The 16633-nt window shown below is 38.3% G+C and overlaps 1 protein-coding gene across 2 annotated transcripts in view; it reads right to left on the bottom strand.

Annotated features, from left to right (window-relative positions):
- Positions 1–16633, bottom strand: part of DDX10 (DEAD-box helicase 10) — a 274669-nt gene that overhangs the window by 232604 nt on the left and 25432 nt on the right. For both annotated transcript variants that reach the window (XR_012094521.1, XM_008020770.3), the window contains exons 8-10: positions 15484–15646; positions 13912–13996; positions 302–400 (exon numbers count right to left, since the gene is read on the bottom strand). Coding sequence is in view for 1 of the 2 variants with exons in the window: in XM_008020770.3 (XP_008018961.1) it covers positions 302–400; positions 13912–13996; positions 15484–15646 (347 nt within the window). In the remaining variant the exon portion in view is untranslated. The remainder of the gene's footprint in view (positions 1–301; positions 401–13911; positions 13997–15483; positions 15647–16633) is intronic.

The raw sequence follows: 16633 nt of genomic DNA, 5'->3' as shown, positions 1-16633 counted from the left end.
AACTATGGACTTTGGTGAAAAACGTCAACATAGGTTCATCAATTGTAGCAGGTGTGCTCTGGTGGGGGATGTTGATAATGGCAGAGGCTGTGCATGTTCGGGGAATGGGCTATATGAGAACTCTATCTTCCTCTCAATTTTCCTGTGAACCTAAAACTGTTCTAAAAAGAGCCTTTTGATAAAAGTCAAACCAGGCAGTTGAATAAATTAGGGGGAGAAGGGAATTAGGTGCACATAATTAAGCATAACAATTTCATGCCCTCATTTTCCTAAAAACATAAAGACAACAAGTAGGTCTTACTTGATTTCCTTCACAGGTACTTTCTTCTGAAGAAGCTGCTGCACCATAGCTTTTTCTGAGGGAAGCAAAATTAATAAAGCTTCACCATCCTCTTTGTACCTAAACAAAAAGAAACAAAAACTTCAACACATCAATGTAATCTGCATTTTACATTGTAACAGTGTGATGAATAGGTAAACATAGAAACCAGTTCATCTAACCATTAAATATCAGAGACTGGCTTTTAATCTCTAATAACAGAAAACTAGGACTCTGAACACCTCATATCATTTTCATCACTAGTTATCATTCCTAATGACTTTCAGGCTGTTCCACAGAAGATGATCTAAATTCTAAGAAATAAATCAATTAAAGAGATTTTCTTAAATAGCTCTCTATCCACATAATAAGGAGACAATTTCTCACTCAAGCCACTAGAGGATCACAATAAAGTCAATCTCTGAACAAATATGGCACCCAATATATACTTTTAAAAAAAAATCAATTCCTTTTCCTGGGGGTTTTATTTACACCTTGGAAGTAAAATTGTCCTGAAGCATTAGTTATAAGAAATAGAGCTGTTCGGCCAGGCGCGGTGGCTCGTGCATGTAATTCCAGCACTTTTGGGAAGCCAAGGCAGGTAGATAACCCAAGGTCAGGAGTTTGAGATCAGCGTGGCCAACGTGGTGAAACCCCGTGTCTACTAAAAATGCAAAAATTGGCTGGGCGTGGTGGCGGGTGCCTGTAATCCCAGCTACTAGGGAGGCTGAGGTAGGAGAATTGCTTGAACCCAGGAGATGCAGGTTGCAGTGAGCTGAGATGACGCCACTGCACCTCCAGCCTGGGCAACAGAGCAAGACTCTGTCTCAAAAAAAAAAAGAAAGAGAGAAAGAAAGAGAGAGAGAGAGAGAGAGAAAGAGAGAAAGAGAGGAAGAAAGGAAGAAAAGAAGGAAGGAAGGAAGGAAGGAAGGAAGGAAGGAAGGAAGGAAGGAAGGAAGGAAGGGAGGGAGGGAGGGAGGGAGGGAAGGAGGGAGGGTTCTGTTCAAGTAAAACACTTGGCTCCAATCCATGTTACTTCTCTTCCCTCACCCAGTAAAATCTTACTGCATGCTGCATCTTCAGAAATTTGTACTGACATGGGCCACAAAATATCCTGTAGTTACTAAGCTTCTTGTGCTACTTGCATACAGATTTTCCCAATACCTTCATGTCAGCCATTACATACAAGCAGTAAAACACAGAACACAATTGGATACTTGGAGAAATTTTTTAAATAAAAAGAAGAAAAAATCTCAAAACACTCTCACCAGGATTCATACTGTAAAATGTGAGGAGCAAATAAACCTTTTACTGAGAAACTTTGTTGTGGGCATAAACTGTAAAGAACATAAAGAAACAGAAGATGAAAATCCCTGTCTCCAGTGATCTAATGTCCCTGTTAACTAGAAAAAACAAACACACAGGCAAGAGAATCAAGAGAACAGTCACAAAACAGTAAATAAGTAGGTGCAAAAGGACAACCATAGGCAATAAACCACCAACTCAGAAAGGAAAAGAGGCCACTTGGGGTTAGCCAGAGAAAAACAAAAATATGTCACAGAATATGAAATGAAATTTCAGGTGGGCCTTGAAGATGGAAAAGAGTTTAAAGCTGTCCCCCTAGGCAGTACTGGACGAAACCATCCATGCAGCCAGAAGTCATTAGCATCTAAAGTGGTGAAGAGAATAAGGTACTACAAAGGAGGAGAATGGCATAAACAAGGGAGTGGAAGCCAGAAAATACAAGGACAATGTATTCCACTGAAGCCCAGGGTACACAAACAGCAGGAAAGACTGCTAGAAAGGTACATTAGAGCCTGGTTTTAGAGGCCCCAGAATGTCTCTGCATACAGAGACTGAATACCACCAATATGTAAGCAGAATTTTATCATCACATTCTGGAAGGAAAAACTGGCTTTGACATACTGAGAGGTGGCACTGCCTGGAGAAACTAACATCTAAACTGAGACCTAAAGAATAATCAGGAATTAATCCGACATTAGGGGAAGGGATATAGATGGGGTAATCGAGTTTTCCATGGGCTAAGGCACCATTTGAGAGCCCATTGGATACTTTCATCTTCTTCATGCCTACTTGCTTTTCTAGTCAACAGAGGGGACAGAGTGACGCTGAACATACAATTTACTACTTTCACCAATTATCTGTTTAGAACTGAAAGACTAGTACCAAATACCTTCCTCATAGTATTTTAACACAGAATAATATGACTCACTTCATCTTTGTTCACTAAAAAAAATTATGAATTTAAAGCAGATCCCTAAGCAGTATGGGACCAGACCATGTGTGAAGGCAGCATTTATTACTACATGAAGCAGTGAGGTAACACACTGAGCAGACAAGATAACGGAGAGACATCATGTCTGAAGCTCCCAGACTCCACCAAGGAAAGATTACAGGTCCAAAGAGGACAGGAATCAGTTAATGCTGACACCTAAGCAGTATACTTCCAAAATGCCCTTGAGGCAGCCAGACTCTTGAGGTTAAGCGAATTACCTCCAGAAGTAGAAAGGCTTATTCTGTCTGGAACCATTAGGAAGGAGGAGAACAGTGGGTTGAGGGCTACGCAACAGTCAACCCTTTTAATACTCTATATTCAAGTTCAGGGATGGCAAGATGAAATAAAAAGGCCCACAAATCTACATAGGGCAAGAACTGTGGCAAAGAGGTAAGAGAACCTAGGAGATCAAAAAGGCATTCACTCAATGTTCTCTCATGTTCCAACTGACTCCTAGAAAGGAATAATAAGGCTAGTCACACCTCTGTTCATCTCATCTACTCATTCACAGGGAGAACCGGGGAAGATGAGTCAGGAATAATGTCACAAAGGGCCCATGATCAAACCTTTTAAAGCCTCAGCTAACAGAATATATGTAGAAGGCTACACAAGGTTAAGACAAATAGCAACAGTGGAATTTTAGAAGAAAAAGACTCCCAATGGAAAATGGAAAATGGAAAATACCCAAAGTCAAATCCATAAGGCAAGCACCCATTAAAAAGATCATTGGCCATTTTACCTATTTTACATTACACACATCTTTTCCCTGAAACAACATAAACCACAAGTTATCTCCCACACGCTAATACCAAAAGTTCCCCAGTAAGCTTTTATTCTAGAATAAAAGCACTTTTTAAAAGAAGGCATAAGTACATTTCACTTTTTAAAAAAATGCTTGCAAGAATACAGTCTATTTACCCATGAGCGAGTTTTTAGATTTCAAAAGCAATATTCAAGGCCCAAGACTAAACACATAAGAAATAAGTGTTCTTCAAAAGATCTACACTTTAGGCCAGGCGCGGTGGCTCACGCCTGTAATCCAGCATTTTGGGCGGCTGAGGCAGGTAGATCACAAGGCCAAGAGATCGAGACCATCCTGGCCAACATGGTGAAACCTCGACTCTACTAAAAATACAAAAATTAGCTGCACATGGTGGCACACACCTGTAGTCCCAGCTACTGGAAAGGCTGAGGCAGGAGAATCATTTGCACCCAGGAGGCAGAGGTTGCAGTGAGCAGAGATCACGCCACTGCACTCCAGCCTGCAAACAGAGCGAGACTCCGTTTCAAAAAAAAAAAAAAAAAGATCTACACTTCAAAACTACATTTAGACATATTTGTTTTCAAAACGTATTTATTTCAAATTGATAAATTGTATTTATCATGTACAACATGATGTCTTAGAGTATATACACATTGTGGAATAGTTAAGTCTAGCTAATTAAAATATGTATCACCTCACAGTTATCATTTTTGTGTAGAGAACATTTAACATCCACTGTCAGCATTTTTCAAGAATACAATACAGTATTATTAACTAGTCACCATGACAAATTATTTTAAGAGACAGTCTAACCACCTGATAAAAAGCATCTGAAACACAATTTCATTTTCGCCATCAGTATCAATACTACACTGAATTTATGCAGCTCTTCCAAATTTATGAAGAATTTTTTTGTATTAATATATAAATTTGCAAATCTTAAAAGCAAGCAACCAGCAGGAAGTAGCAGTACAAAATAGTATTCCTGAGAGCCCAGGATCAGCTACTTACTAAATATCAGAGACTTTAAACTTCTAAATCCACTACTTTTTCAGTTATATCAGGATTCCCTCCAGAAACAAGAATACTCAACAGATTGGTCATGATTGTCTAGCTGATATCAGGAAGCTTATCCCCACATCCTGCAGCTCACTAGTATTTCTAGTCAAAACAGGAATCCAGACCAGTGGCTTGGGTATACAAGGTAATTCTTCCACTGAAATAACCTTCAAACAAACTAGAGCCAGAGGCAGGAAAAAAGCCCTGCCATTCTGGCAATAATTTGCCTTCTACCCATGAGCCAATAATCTTTAACTACTCAAATTCAGATTCTCCAACACATCAACTCCATTCCAGTTGCGTCTTTAATTGTCCCTTAAACTTTGCTCATTCATCCTTTCCACTATCGTCCTACCATGGTCTGTGATATGCCATTCACAACTGCCTAGCCACCCTCAGTTCTCTTAGCCTGGTTCTCCACGTTACAAGTCAGGTTACAGAAAGTTTATTTATAACAATCCCATTTTTGTAACTAGAAAAAATATACACAGACGTACAAGAAAAAAACATTTCTAAGTGGTGGATTTTAGGTGACTTTAATTGTTTTGTCATTACAGTCTAGAATGTGTATAGTGAATAAGCATTATTTTTGTAATACAAGTTATTAAAAATAAGTTTTTTAAAAAACAAAGCTTTTAAGACCTACATCTTTTGTTTCACTCTTACCTCATTTAACATACATCCTAGTACTACCAATATTAGTATATTTCCTTATCTTGATTATTAAATTTGAGGACATGTATACATTTGTCATGTGTCCCTAACACATGCACAACAAATATTTGGTGAGTGAACACTAGAAGCTTTATCAGCAGATAAAACTCTAGACTTGGCAAGGCATGGTGGCTCACGCCTGTAACCCCAGCACTCTGGAATACCAGGCAGACAGATCACTGGTCAGGAGTTTGAGTCCAGCCTGGCCAACATGGTAAAACCCCGTCTCTACTAAAAGTACAAAAATTAGCCAGGTGTGGTGGCATACCCTGTAGTTCTAGCTACTTGGGAGGCTGAGACAAGAGAATCACTTGAACCCAGGAGGCAGAGGTTGCGGTAAGCCGAGATCACGCCACTGCACTCCAGCCTGGACAACAGAGCAAGACTCAGTCACAAAAAAAAAAAAACAAAAAAACAAAAAAACACCAGATTTAGTCAAAAGAACTGGGTTTTAGTCCTGTTATACTATTAGCTGTGTAACTTCAGATAAAATAAATCACTATTTACTACATTTTCTTATTTCTACATTATACAATTGACTGATTTATGTCCCTTTAGGATCTAAAACTACAACTCTGACTACTGATTTGCTAGTCACTGCTCACAGTACAATAATCAACAGGTGGAGAAAGGGAGACATTTGTTGGTTAGGCTCTACTATTGCACAGTCCTCTCTTTTTCCTGCCCTGTATCTCCTTCTACTCTCCCTGGACCTCAGCCTTACCTGTGACAACCATCCCCAAGATTTCATGTCACTGGGGGAGAACAGTGCAGTCTGTTATGCACATGCAGAAAGACAGCCATAAGGGATCTGAGTCCAACTGCTCTGTTCCTCCTGCACAACATGGTACAAAGGAGAGTTTATTCCAGGAAAAAGGTTATCTCTGACTTACAGAATGTCTGAAGATTCTACACTAGATTTAAAAAAGGAAAAAAGAACAGGTTTGGAAATATTCTGGGGGAAAAAAAGTCATCTACACTGTAAGATCTCAAATAACACACAGGTATACCATGTCAGGCCCAACAGTGACAAATGAAGTTCACTGTAAGTAATTAGAAAGAAACCAAGCTGGCTAATACATATTGCATGGAAAACTTCTAGCAAACTGATTAAGAACAAGGATTTATGGGGTTCACAGAGAAAGGGTAGAAATCATTAAATTCTACCAACTTCGTCTCCAGAAAAGATTTTTTTTTTTAAAAAAAAAAGGCTAAATTGTAACAGATTAAGAATAAAAAGAAACCTCAAATGAAAGCAGTACTGATACTACCTAAAATTATCCTTCCAGGAAATAACAGAGTTAGATACGATTAACCCCATTTTACCAGAGAACAAGCCTCGGCTTAGAGAAGTTAAAGACTTGTCCAAGGGTACATGGTCAATAGGTGACAAAGTCAAATTCAAACCTCAGATTCCTGACTTTCTAAAGGCAGTGATGGAACAACTACGGGATGTCTATCTCTCATAGTCCAAAGAAAGACAACGCATACACTCTTAGTCTGTCTTCATGACCACAAATGTCAACAAATTTAAAGACATCTACCTTTCTTCTCCCAGTAACTGGCTCTCATACATTCTAGAAGCCCTGCATGGGAGCAGCAGGGCTGCTCCATTAGATGTAATACATTAGATGTAAACAGCTGGATCAGGGCACAACTGGCAAGAATGAGTTCTAGAGTCAGAAAGACCTAAGCATAAATCCCAGGCCTGGTACTTACTAAACTGAGAAATCGTAGACATAATTTACCTTAAAGTCTCTGAGAAAGAGTTTCCTAATACGAGAACCTCTTTCATGAGTTGTTCGATGAGCTAAATGAGTTTATTCATACAAATATTTATTGAGTTTGGGAAGTAAAAGGCTAAACCACAGTCTACTCGTTCTCTGTGTAGTACAGGGGTGGGAGGTAGGAAAGAGGATGCCCTGCACTCTCTACACCCCAATAAAAGTGATATGGTCAAATCTCCTAGAAAACATTAACAACACATCTCCAGGGAAACAAACATTTGCTAGGTGAGAGTTCTCACCTATGAGAGGCTTTTAATAGGATGTACTACGGTTGTTCACAATTTATGGATTTGAAAGTATGCTTCTCTGGTGGGCTTTGTAACCAAGTACACAAATAGTCCATCTATGCAAGTGTCCATCTAAGCTATACATTATTTAGAGCCTTCTATGTTAACCTGGGCCACAGCTTGCCCTAATTTGGCAAGAAAACAACCAGGGAGCTATAATGGAGATCCCATACCTCTTCCTATTTCATCTCTACCTCAGGATTGCTTTTATCCTTGTAATCAGTGGTAAAATTCAATGTTGGGTGTGGTAGGCAGCTTATAAAACAACTCCCAAAAATCTGCACCTCCTTGTGTAGTCCCCCAAAAGGAATAGAACTGACATGCAACCACCAGGATGTTACATGAAAGACAGACTGCGACTTCCAAGTCTAGGTCATGAAAGACATTACTGCTTTATCTTCCTCTCCCTCAGCTATCATCTGCCCTCTCTGATGAGGTCAGTTACCATGCTGTGGCTATCCTGTGAAGAAGACCACATGAAAAGGAACTGAGAGATGCCTCTGACCAACAGCCAAGGAGGAAATGAATCTGGAAACAACTATGTGAATAAATCTGAGAATGAATGCAACCCTACTGAACCTTAAATGACCATGTGACACCTTCATTACAGCCTTGTGATAGACTGAGAGCCAGAGGACCCAGATGAACCACACTGGCTGGGTTCCTGACCCACAGAAGCTGCAAGATAATAAATGGTTATTGCAATAATAAATGGTTACTGCTTTAAGCCACCAAGCCATGGGTCAATTTGTTACACAACAGTAAATTAACATATTAGGATAATTAACATATTAGGTAAGATCTGATTCGTGAGTCTGAATCACTATCTCAAATGTCTACCTACATGTCAGGTCCTGTTCTAAGCACTTAGGGTATATCAGTACACTAGACAAACATTGCCGCCTTTATGGAACTTACAATCAAGGTGAAAAGCAATGTAAAAATATACTAAGTAAATACTCTAGTATATCTGAAAGTGATAAAGGACTTTGGAAAAAGGAATGTCAAACCAGGTGAAAAGGAGTGGTAGGGGAGGGTAAGGAAGACAGGCATGTGGATACTTGAGGAAAATGCATTCCAGCAGAAAAGAAAAAGCACCAGTATAAAGGCCCTACCGGCAAAAGCATGCCTGGCACATACAAGAAACAGCAAGACCAGTATGGAGCACAGAGAACAAGGGGAGAATACCAGGAAACTGGAGGGAAACGGATTAATAGTTTAGGCCCAGGGGGTCATTGGCTTTCACTCTGAGTGAAATGGTATGCCATCAGAGGAGTGATATAATCCAACTTATGTTTTAGAAGGAACACTCTGCCTGCTGTATTGACTAGACAGGAGAATAAAGTGGGGGCACCCCTACTCCCAAGGGGTACCTGGGAAATAGACTCCCAAGAAATATTCCCAAGGGATGCCTGGGAAACAGGCTCCTAAGAAATATCAGCCCTCCTTATCTACTCCTACAGCCATACTGGCTATACTCTCCCCCAGCTCCTCACTGCTTCCAGATGCAAAATAAATTTGCTGTGACCTTTTATGCAACCTTTAAATCTTAGATACCAACAAAGGCAGAAAGTCATGTAAAGCATCAGCCACTATCTACGAGGAGCAGACTGTAGACCTTCACAAATGTAAGCTAAAGGAATGAAAGAAATCATTTTCACTAACAAAGATTGCTTCTATCTTATATCTAAGGTAACACATGGTAACCCTTGGAAAGTAAATGCTCATGAAAACTGTCTTTTCACCTTTATTATTTCAATTCACAAACCAATTAAAGACACTATTAAAAAAAATTATCATTAGCTATTCCATAAAGTACCAGTATTCTCCCACAACCAGCCATGAACTCTTCACAAGTTATTACAGATTTTAACTAGTGGCCATCTTCCTCTTTTCTAAGATCTAAGCTGCTACCGGTGAGTGTGCAATGCTAAGGTCTGGCCTCTGCTGTCCCCTAGTGGAATCACATTCTGCTCCTTATGTTACAAAATTTCTGAGCACCACAAAACGTAGCCAGGCAAATAAGGCTAAATTAGAATATTGCTGAAATTCTTTTATCTTCCACTGTTCTGGGGGGAAAAAAATAGTTATACATGAATGCCCATCTTCTACCCACAACCCTTCCCCACCCTCCCCAAATAAAAACATTTTTTTAATAGAGAATACCTGATGTCTATTTTCCATTCCCAAATATTTTCTACTTTCAACTGGACATTTTTATAAAAACTGGAATAGCTTGGTTTTGTACCAAAAAAACTATAAGCCCTAAAGAGAATTGCTTTTTAAAGTGGTAGAATGTATCACAGGATATAGCATTATAAAACTATATTCATATACCTGGGTTCACTTATCTCTAAAGGAGACCATTTTGTTAAAAGGGGTGTGATGGTTAAGGAAAATGCAGGGAAATTTCTCAACTGCTACAGATCAAAAGGAATTTAGAAAGGTAAAATTAATTAATACAGAATTAGGTACTTCAAGGCAAAAGTACCCAAATCACTTTTTTAGCTAAAATAAGAAAAAGAAAAAAAAATATTCCCCAAATCTCAGCTATTTTGCTAATGATTTTGTTTTCCTATGTCGATATATTATAGTTCAATTCCAAAAGCAAACACTATCTGGCAACTTGGTTTTAATTACAGCCGAATACACAGGATTTTAATAAGATTCAAATTTTAATTTAGCCTTTATTCAATTCAATTATTCAGTCTTATGGCCCACAAAACTTTCTAATTATCTTTAAGCTCATTATTGGCAACTTTTAAACTGCCAGAAAAAAAATAAAAATAAAAAGCATTATATATGCTAAACCTTTCCACTAACTATACATCTAAAATAGTCAAGTAAAAATATTTTTAATTGGTTACAAAAGGTCAAACAGGCTTGTGCTTTAAAAGTTAATGACCACATTAAAAATTACATTACAACTTATTTTTCAGATTAGTATTCTCTCTCTTCAGACACAATAATGTGATGTTGTTCTAACTCCTCTTCATCTCCACAGTCATTAAGACCCAATTTAATGTTCACCACGGCATGTTCAACTACATAAAATTTTCATCAACTTCTCTAGGAACCAAGAACCTTGAAATATCCTCCCCTCTAGAATCTTTTCCTGATTTATATTGATATGTCCAATAATCTTCATATAGGGAGAATTTTACTGCTAAACGTATTCTATTTAGGAATCAGTCTGCCCTGTCCCCAACAACACCACTGGGACATCTAAAAAGTATGTAATACATATCAAAATAATCACATTAAAGAATATATTATATTAAAGATATCAAAAAGGAAAAGAAAATATAAAAATAAAAAGCTCCCACACCCCTGGCCCAATGCACTTGTGAGACACCATATCCAACCTTGCCTCTCCAGAGGCCCATAGGAGCACAGAATGCAGACATGTGCACAGGTACATGTACCAATTTACACAACTACACATTTACTGAGGAGAATTACACCATGGAGAAGGTCATTCCACCGACCACCACTGATGACTTCCCAAAATACTCACTATGAATGACAATCAAAACACGTACTCGCCAGGCACAGTGGCTCACACCTGTAATCCCAACACTTTGGGAGGCTGAGGCAGGCAGATCACTTGAGGTCAGGAGTTCAAGACCAACCTGGCCAACATGGTGAAACACCATCTCCACTAAAAATACAAAAATTAGGCAGGTGTGGTGGCGGGTGCCTACAGTCCCAGCTACTTGGGAGGAGGCTGAAGCAGGAGAATCACTTGAACCCTGGAGGCGGAGGTTGCAGTGAGCTGAGATCGCACCACTGCACTCCAGCCTGGGTGACAGAGCGAGACTCTGTCTCAAAAAAACAAAACAAAAACAATGTACTTAATACATTAACCATCAATGAGGCACCAACTACCCCCTCATAAAAATGGAGAAGAGAACAGGCAACCATTCTACCCATGTCCCATTTTACTTAGTTCCAATAAGAAAAAAAAATTCTAAAAGCAAGTTTGTCCAAATGTACAATGACATCATATACAAAATCCAATCCTAACTGTATTGCTTGTTTAAAACTACATCATCAATTGCAATTAAGACTTACTTTTGAACCCGCTAATACATAAATCCTATTTTTCTCAGTAAACTATCGCAAGAACAGAAAACCAAACACCGCATGTTCTCACTCATAGGTGGGAATTGAACAATGAGATCACTTGGACACAGGGAGGGGAGCATCACACACTGGGGCCTGTTGTGGGGAGCGGGGAGGGGGGAGGGATAGCATTAGGAGATATACCTAATGTAAATGACGAGTTAATGGGTGCAGCACACCTACATGGCACATGTATACATATGTAACAAACCTGCATGTTGTGCACATGTACCCTAGAACCTAAAGTATTAAAAAAAAAATCCTATTTTTAAATAGTCTTTCACTATTATACTGTTCTCTCCCTTCTTTCATGCTGGTGAAAAGAAGCACATTTAATTTGAGTGCATTTTTATTATAAACCATGTTTAAAGATGGCCCACAGGATAAACATGAATAAATAAAAAATAAAAAAAACAAATACTCAAACATTCAAACACCTTATGAAAATTAAATAGAATTTTAAAAAGATCTACTTCTTGCTAGGCTATAAAAAGACAAAAAACCTTCACTTCAGCTGAAACAAAACGTGACCACATAAAAACAAAAAAATGTTTTCTTCAAAGCTACCCAAAAAATATAGATGCATAGAAATCTAAAAGAACTAAACTCCAAGGGGACTTCCTAGGTAAACAAGGGATACAGTACACTTTCATACCTAGGGCCACTTGCTGAAGTGGGCACAGGGCAGGTGGTAAAGCAAGCCTGCCAGACAGGACAGTCTGTGCTAGGGCCTAAAGATCCTGACACCCCTGGGAAAGTTTTGAGAAGAGTTTGTGGCTTGAAATTGGAAGCAACCGTTGGTCTAGTTAGACCAATCCTGGAATCCATATGATAAACACCCAATCATCCAGTTTTGATAAGAAAACAGAACAAAAATGTAAAACTGAAGAAACAGTCCATCTGTGGCTAACCACAATTAATCATAATCTAAACAGCATAATAAAGTGAATTCCAATTCTTAAACACTACAAACATCAACAAGACAAATGTATATTGAAGCTTTATTCATCTCTCTATTTTCTTAAGATCCATTTCTGGATGTGGAATTACTAAGACAAAAAGAACAACTCTAAGGTTGTTGATAAGTATTACCATATGCTATCTAGAAAAATGTTAACCATTTACAATTCTACCAAGAACATACATATACCTCCCAGCTTCGCTGCTACAGCTTAATAGCAATGATAGATTGTGTAATCCTTTTTGATTCATTCAGATCCCTTTCTATGCCACTTAATTCCAAATGACTGACTTTACTATGTTTTGTTGTTTTTGAGACAGAGCATCACTCTGTCGCCCAGCCTGGAATGCAGTGGTGCGATCTCAGCTCACTGCAACATCCGCCTCCCGGGTTCAAGTGATTCTCCTGCCTCAGTCTCCCGAGTAGCTGGGACTACAGGCGCGCACAACCACTCCCGGCTGATTTTTTTGCATTTTTAGTAGAGACAGGGTTTCACCATGTTTCTCAGGCTAGTCTTGAACTCCTGACCTCGTGATCCGCCCACCTCGGCCTCCCAAAGGGCTGGGATTACAGGTGTAAGCCACAGTGCCCAGCCTACTAAGTTCTTTTCTAGATAGTTCGTCATACCTCTTGAGCAAACATAGGATATTTTTGGGGGAGAGTGGGGAGTATAGGAAAGAGGAGAGATAGGGAGTGGTCTTCAGCAATGTCTCTATTTCCAGAACTAGGAAGAAAGGAAAAAGAGGTATCTATGATTCCAAATCACTTAGCCTCTTATTAGCCTATACTTTAGAAGGTAAGAGCACAAGATCTAGACTAGATGAGCCAGACTGCCTGGGTTCAAATTCCGGCTCTGTGGATCTTTGAACAAATTGTTTAACTGCTTCAAAGATCCAGTTTCCTCATCTGAAAATAGGGATTTAATAATACAGTAAGTAGTTCCCCCCCACTCCGTATCTGTGGTTTCGCTTTCTGTGGTTTCAGTTACCCACAGTTAACCAGGCCCAAAAAATATTAAATGGAAAATTCAAGAAATAAACAATTCATAAGTTTTAAATTGCTCACCCTTCTGAGTAGCCTGATAAAATGTCACACCATCCACTATGTTCTGCCTATGATGTGAATCATCCCTTTGTCCAGCATATGCACGCTCAAGAGCCCGCTTGTTAGTTACTTAGCTGTCTCAGTTACTAGACTGAAAAAACATAGCATATATTGGGCTTGGTACTGAGTTTTCAGGCATACACTGGGACCTTGGAACACAACCCCTGAGGATAAGTGAAGACTACTGCAGTCCTAGACCTAACTGACAGGTCATTAGGATTCAATGAGATGACTTTCAGTGAGCAGTTTTGCTGAAAAGTAAAGTACAAGAAAGTTAAAACAAACTAAAATAAGATTTTTATGGATTTTTTGCAGCACTAATCAAGTCTTAGTCATAAAGATTTACAGTAGCTGTCAAGTTGCTATCAACTCACACCATGAAATGCCAAATCAGCACTTACTTACCTGAACTGCTTTCTTCGTTTATCTGCAGTTGGGAAAGCAGTTTTGTTATTTAGATAGCAGCAAAAGAAAAGAAATTAGTCAGTACACCTACCTGGCAGTTCTACCTGCTCTGTGAATATATGTGTTGGCATCCTCAGGACAATCAAACTGAAGAACCCAATTCACGGCTGGGAAATCTATAGAGAAGGGATGTGAAGTTAAGAAACTGGTTACAAGATCTGCCCTGCTGCACTATTTTTATTTTACAATATTGCTTGCCAGGACTTTTCATCACATCAAACTGATGGATATCATCTATGAACTCTATTAAAAGTAAAATTAATTGCATGAACCAAGAGATAGTAAACATTTCTCTTGACAAAATGAACTAAAATTAATGACTGTTTGAATATGAAGATTACTTCGTTTCTGACACAGAAGAGACAGATTGCTTTGTGTCGGACAAATAGTGAAATACCCTAATATTTAATAACCTGAAAGCACCACTTCTCATGGGGACATGGACAAAGCTGGAAACCATCATTCTCAGCAAACTAACAGGAACAGAAACCCAAACACCGCACGTTCTCACTCATAAGTGGGAGCTGAACAATGGACACAGGGAGAGGAACATTACATATCAGGGCCTGTCGGGAGGTAGGAGATTAGAGGAAGGACAGCATTAGGATAAATACCTAATGTAGATGATGGGTTGATGGATGCAGCAAACCACCATGGCACATGTATACCTATGTAACAAACCTGCACGTTCTGTACATATACCCCAGAACTTAAAGAATAATAAAAAATAAAGTAAAATAAAAACTAATCAGGCATGGTGGTACACGCCTGTAGTCCCAGCTGCTGGAGAAGCTGAGGTGGGAGTATCACTTCAGCCTGGTAGATCAAGGTTGCAGTGAGCTATGATCATGCTACTGTACTCCAGCCTAAACTAATAAACATGACATCTGACATATGCTTTAGAGAACTCCAAGAGGGACAGGAGGAAGATTATGAAAAAGATAATTGTTAAAGCTGGGTATATGAGGGTAGATTAAACATATTCAGCTTTTGTGTATGCTTCAAATTTGCTATAATTAACAAAACGATAAAATTAAGTGACTGAAGGATGCAAATTATCACCTATTTATTCTCACCCTTTATTCCTATGTCTAGTTTCCCTCTCTAATTATGTCCATCCCCATCCATTCCCACAAAGCCAGGAGTTGTATAATCAACAAAGCAGCTTTTTGAAAATAAATTTAAATGCATTAAATGTAGTGATTTATCTGATAAAAATTAGAATGGTGAAAACATGGATTTCACTGATTTTTCTTGTTGAACGAGTTCAGTATCTATAAACAAGTTTCCAATTTTCAAAGAAACGGGAACTGTTTTCATATCTTTAAACTTTTAATCTCTCTTCGATTTTATAGGTTCCTCAGTATTCTATGGTGTGATTATTATGAAAGAGTAAGAGTAAAAAAGATACAAATACTACGGAAATTTTCAGTGATACATCCTTAATGTTAGTCAATTGCTACCAATTTACTACTTACTTTTCTCTTACAAAATAAGAAAAGAAACCCAAGTATTTGAGTCTATCAGATTTCCCAAAATACACTTGATAAGCAAATTACATTTCCCATGATCACAGAAATTTCATGGTAGGAAGTTTTCTTACCCAACCCCCTGGCTGCAATATCAGTAGCAAAGAGTACCGCAGCTCTCTTCCGGACAAACTCATTATAGACTTCCATTCTTCTCATTTGCTGCTGTCGACCATGGAGGGCAAGGATAGAAATACCAGGACGTAGCCGGCAAAACACTCGGTACAGATATTGGACCTGGGGCATCAACAGAAGAATAAGTTTGCTTATGGCAGATGACAGCAATAAAGCTTAGAAGACAGACAGCAAAAATGTATTAAGCAGCACGAATTTTACCAATTAAAAAAATGTTCAAATATAGAGCAGAGAAAGAGAAATGTAGTTTAGAGTTGTGGTCTTCAAAGATTTTTGCTCATGTATTTCCTTTGATTTTCAAAAAAATGTTCTTCTTATATTTTTGTATTGGTATCTGAAATCTTTCAAAATTTCAATCATAGCAAAGAACATAATTTCTGGTAAATACTGATGTTTTAAAATAAACACTTATCTCTTATGAATGTATTCCACAGATTCTCATCAGCAGAGCAATGTGATACCCAATTCCAACCAAGTAAAAAATGTGAACTCTTCTTTAATTTTAAGAAATTTGATTTCCTTCCCTCCTTTAATTCACATTTCTATTCCCTAACGTCACAGAATTGCATCTGAAGTTTGAAGCTTGAAAGCCTTTTATTGATCATGTTATCATAACTCATTTCCTAAAAAAAGAAAAAGCTTATTTTAATTTCCTGTGGCCATAGGCTGATGGAACTTTCCTCTCAGACTCAGCAATTATTAAAATAATCAATAGTACAGAACTGATCAAACCAAGAAATATGTTGGGATTTGATTTAAATAACTGTTAGACATAAATAAAAACACTGTAAATATATCTCAATGTGTGGGACTATATAGAGTTAATTGTTTTGGTTCTCTTTATGTACCCATAAACAGATACTACGGATTGCTAGACTGAAAAGAGTTCAACATTATTTTATTTTCTCTAACATGGGGGTTAAAATCTGTTCACATAAATAAAACCCAAAGGAAGCTGAGCTCCTATAAAACAGGCCAAAACTCATAACGCATTATTCCAAATAATTTTTGGTGATCTATTCGCTCAGTTAAAGAGACAGATAAGGTCTCTCTTCAATTTTGCTGAAAGTAAAGAATGGGAAACCAAGG

Source organism: Chlorocebus sabaeus, chromosome 1 (genome assembly GCF_047675955.1).
Source record: "Chlorocebus sabaeus isolate Y175 chromosome 1, mChlSab1.0.hap1, whole genome shotgun sequence".
NCBI lineage: Eukaryota > Metazoa > Chordata > Mammalia > Primates > Cercopithecidae > Chlorocebus > Chlorocebus sabaeus.
This window is presented reverse-complemented; position numbering and strand designations above follow the sequence as displayed.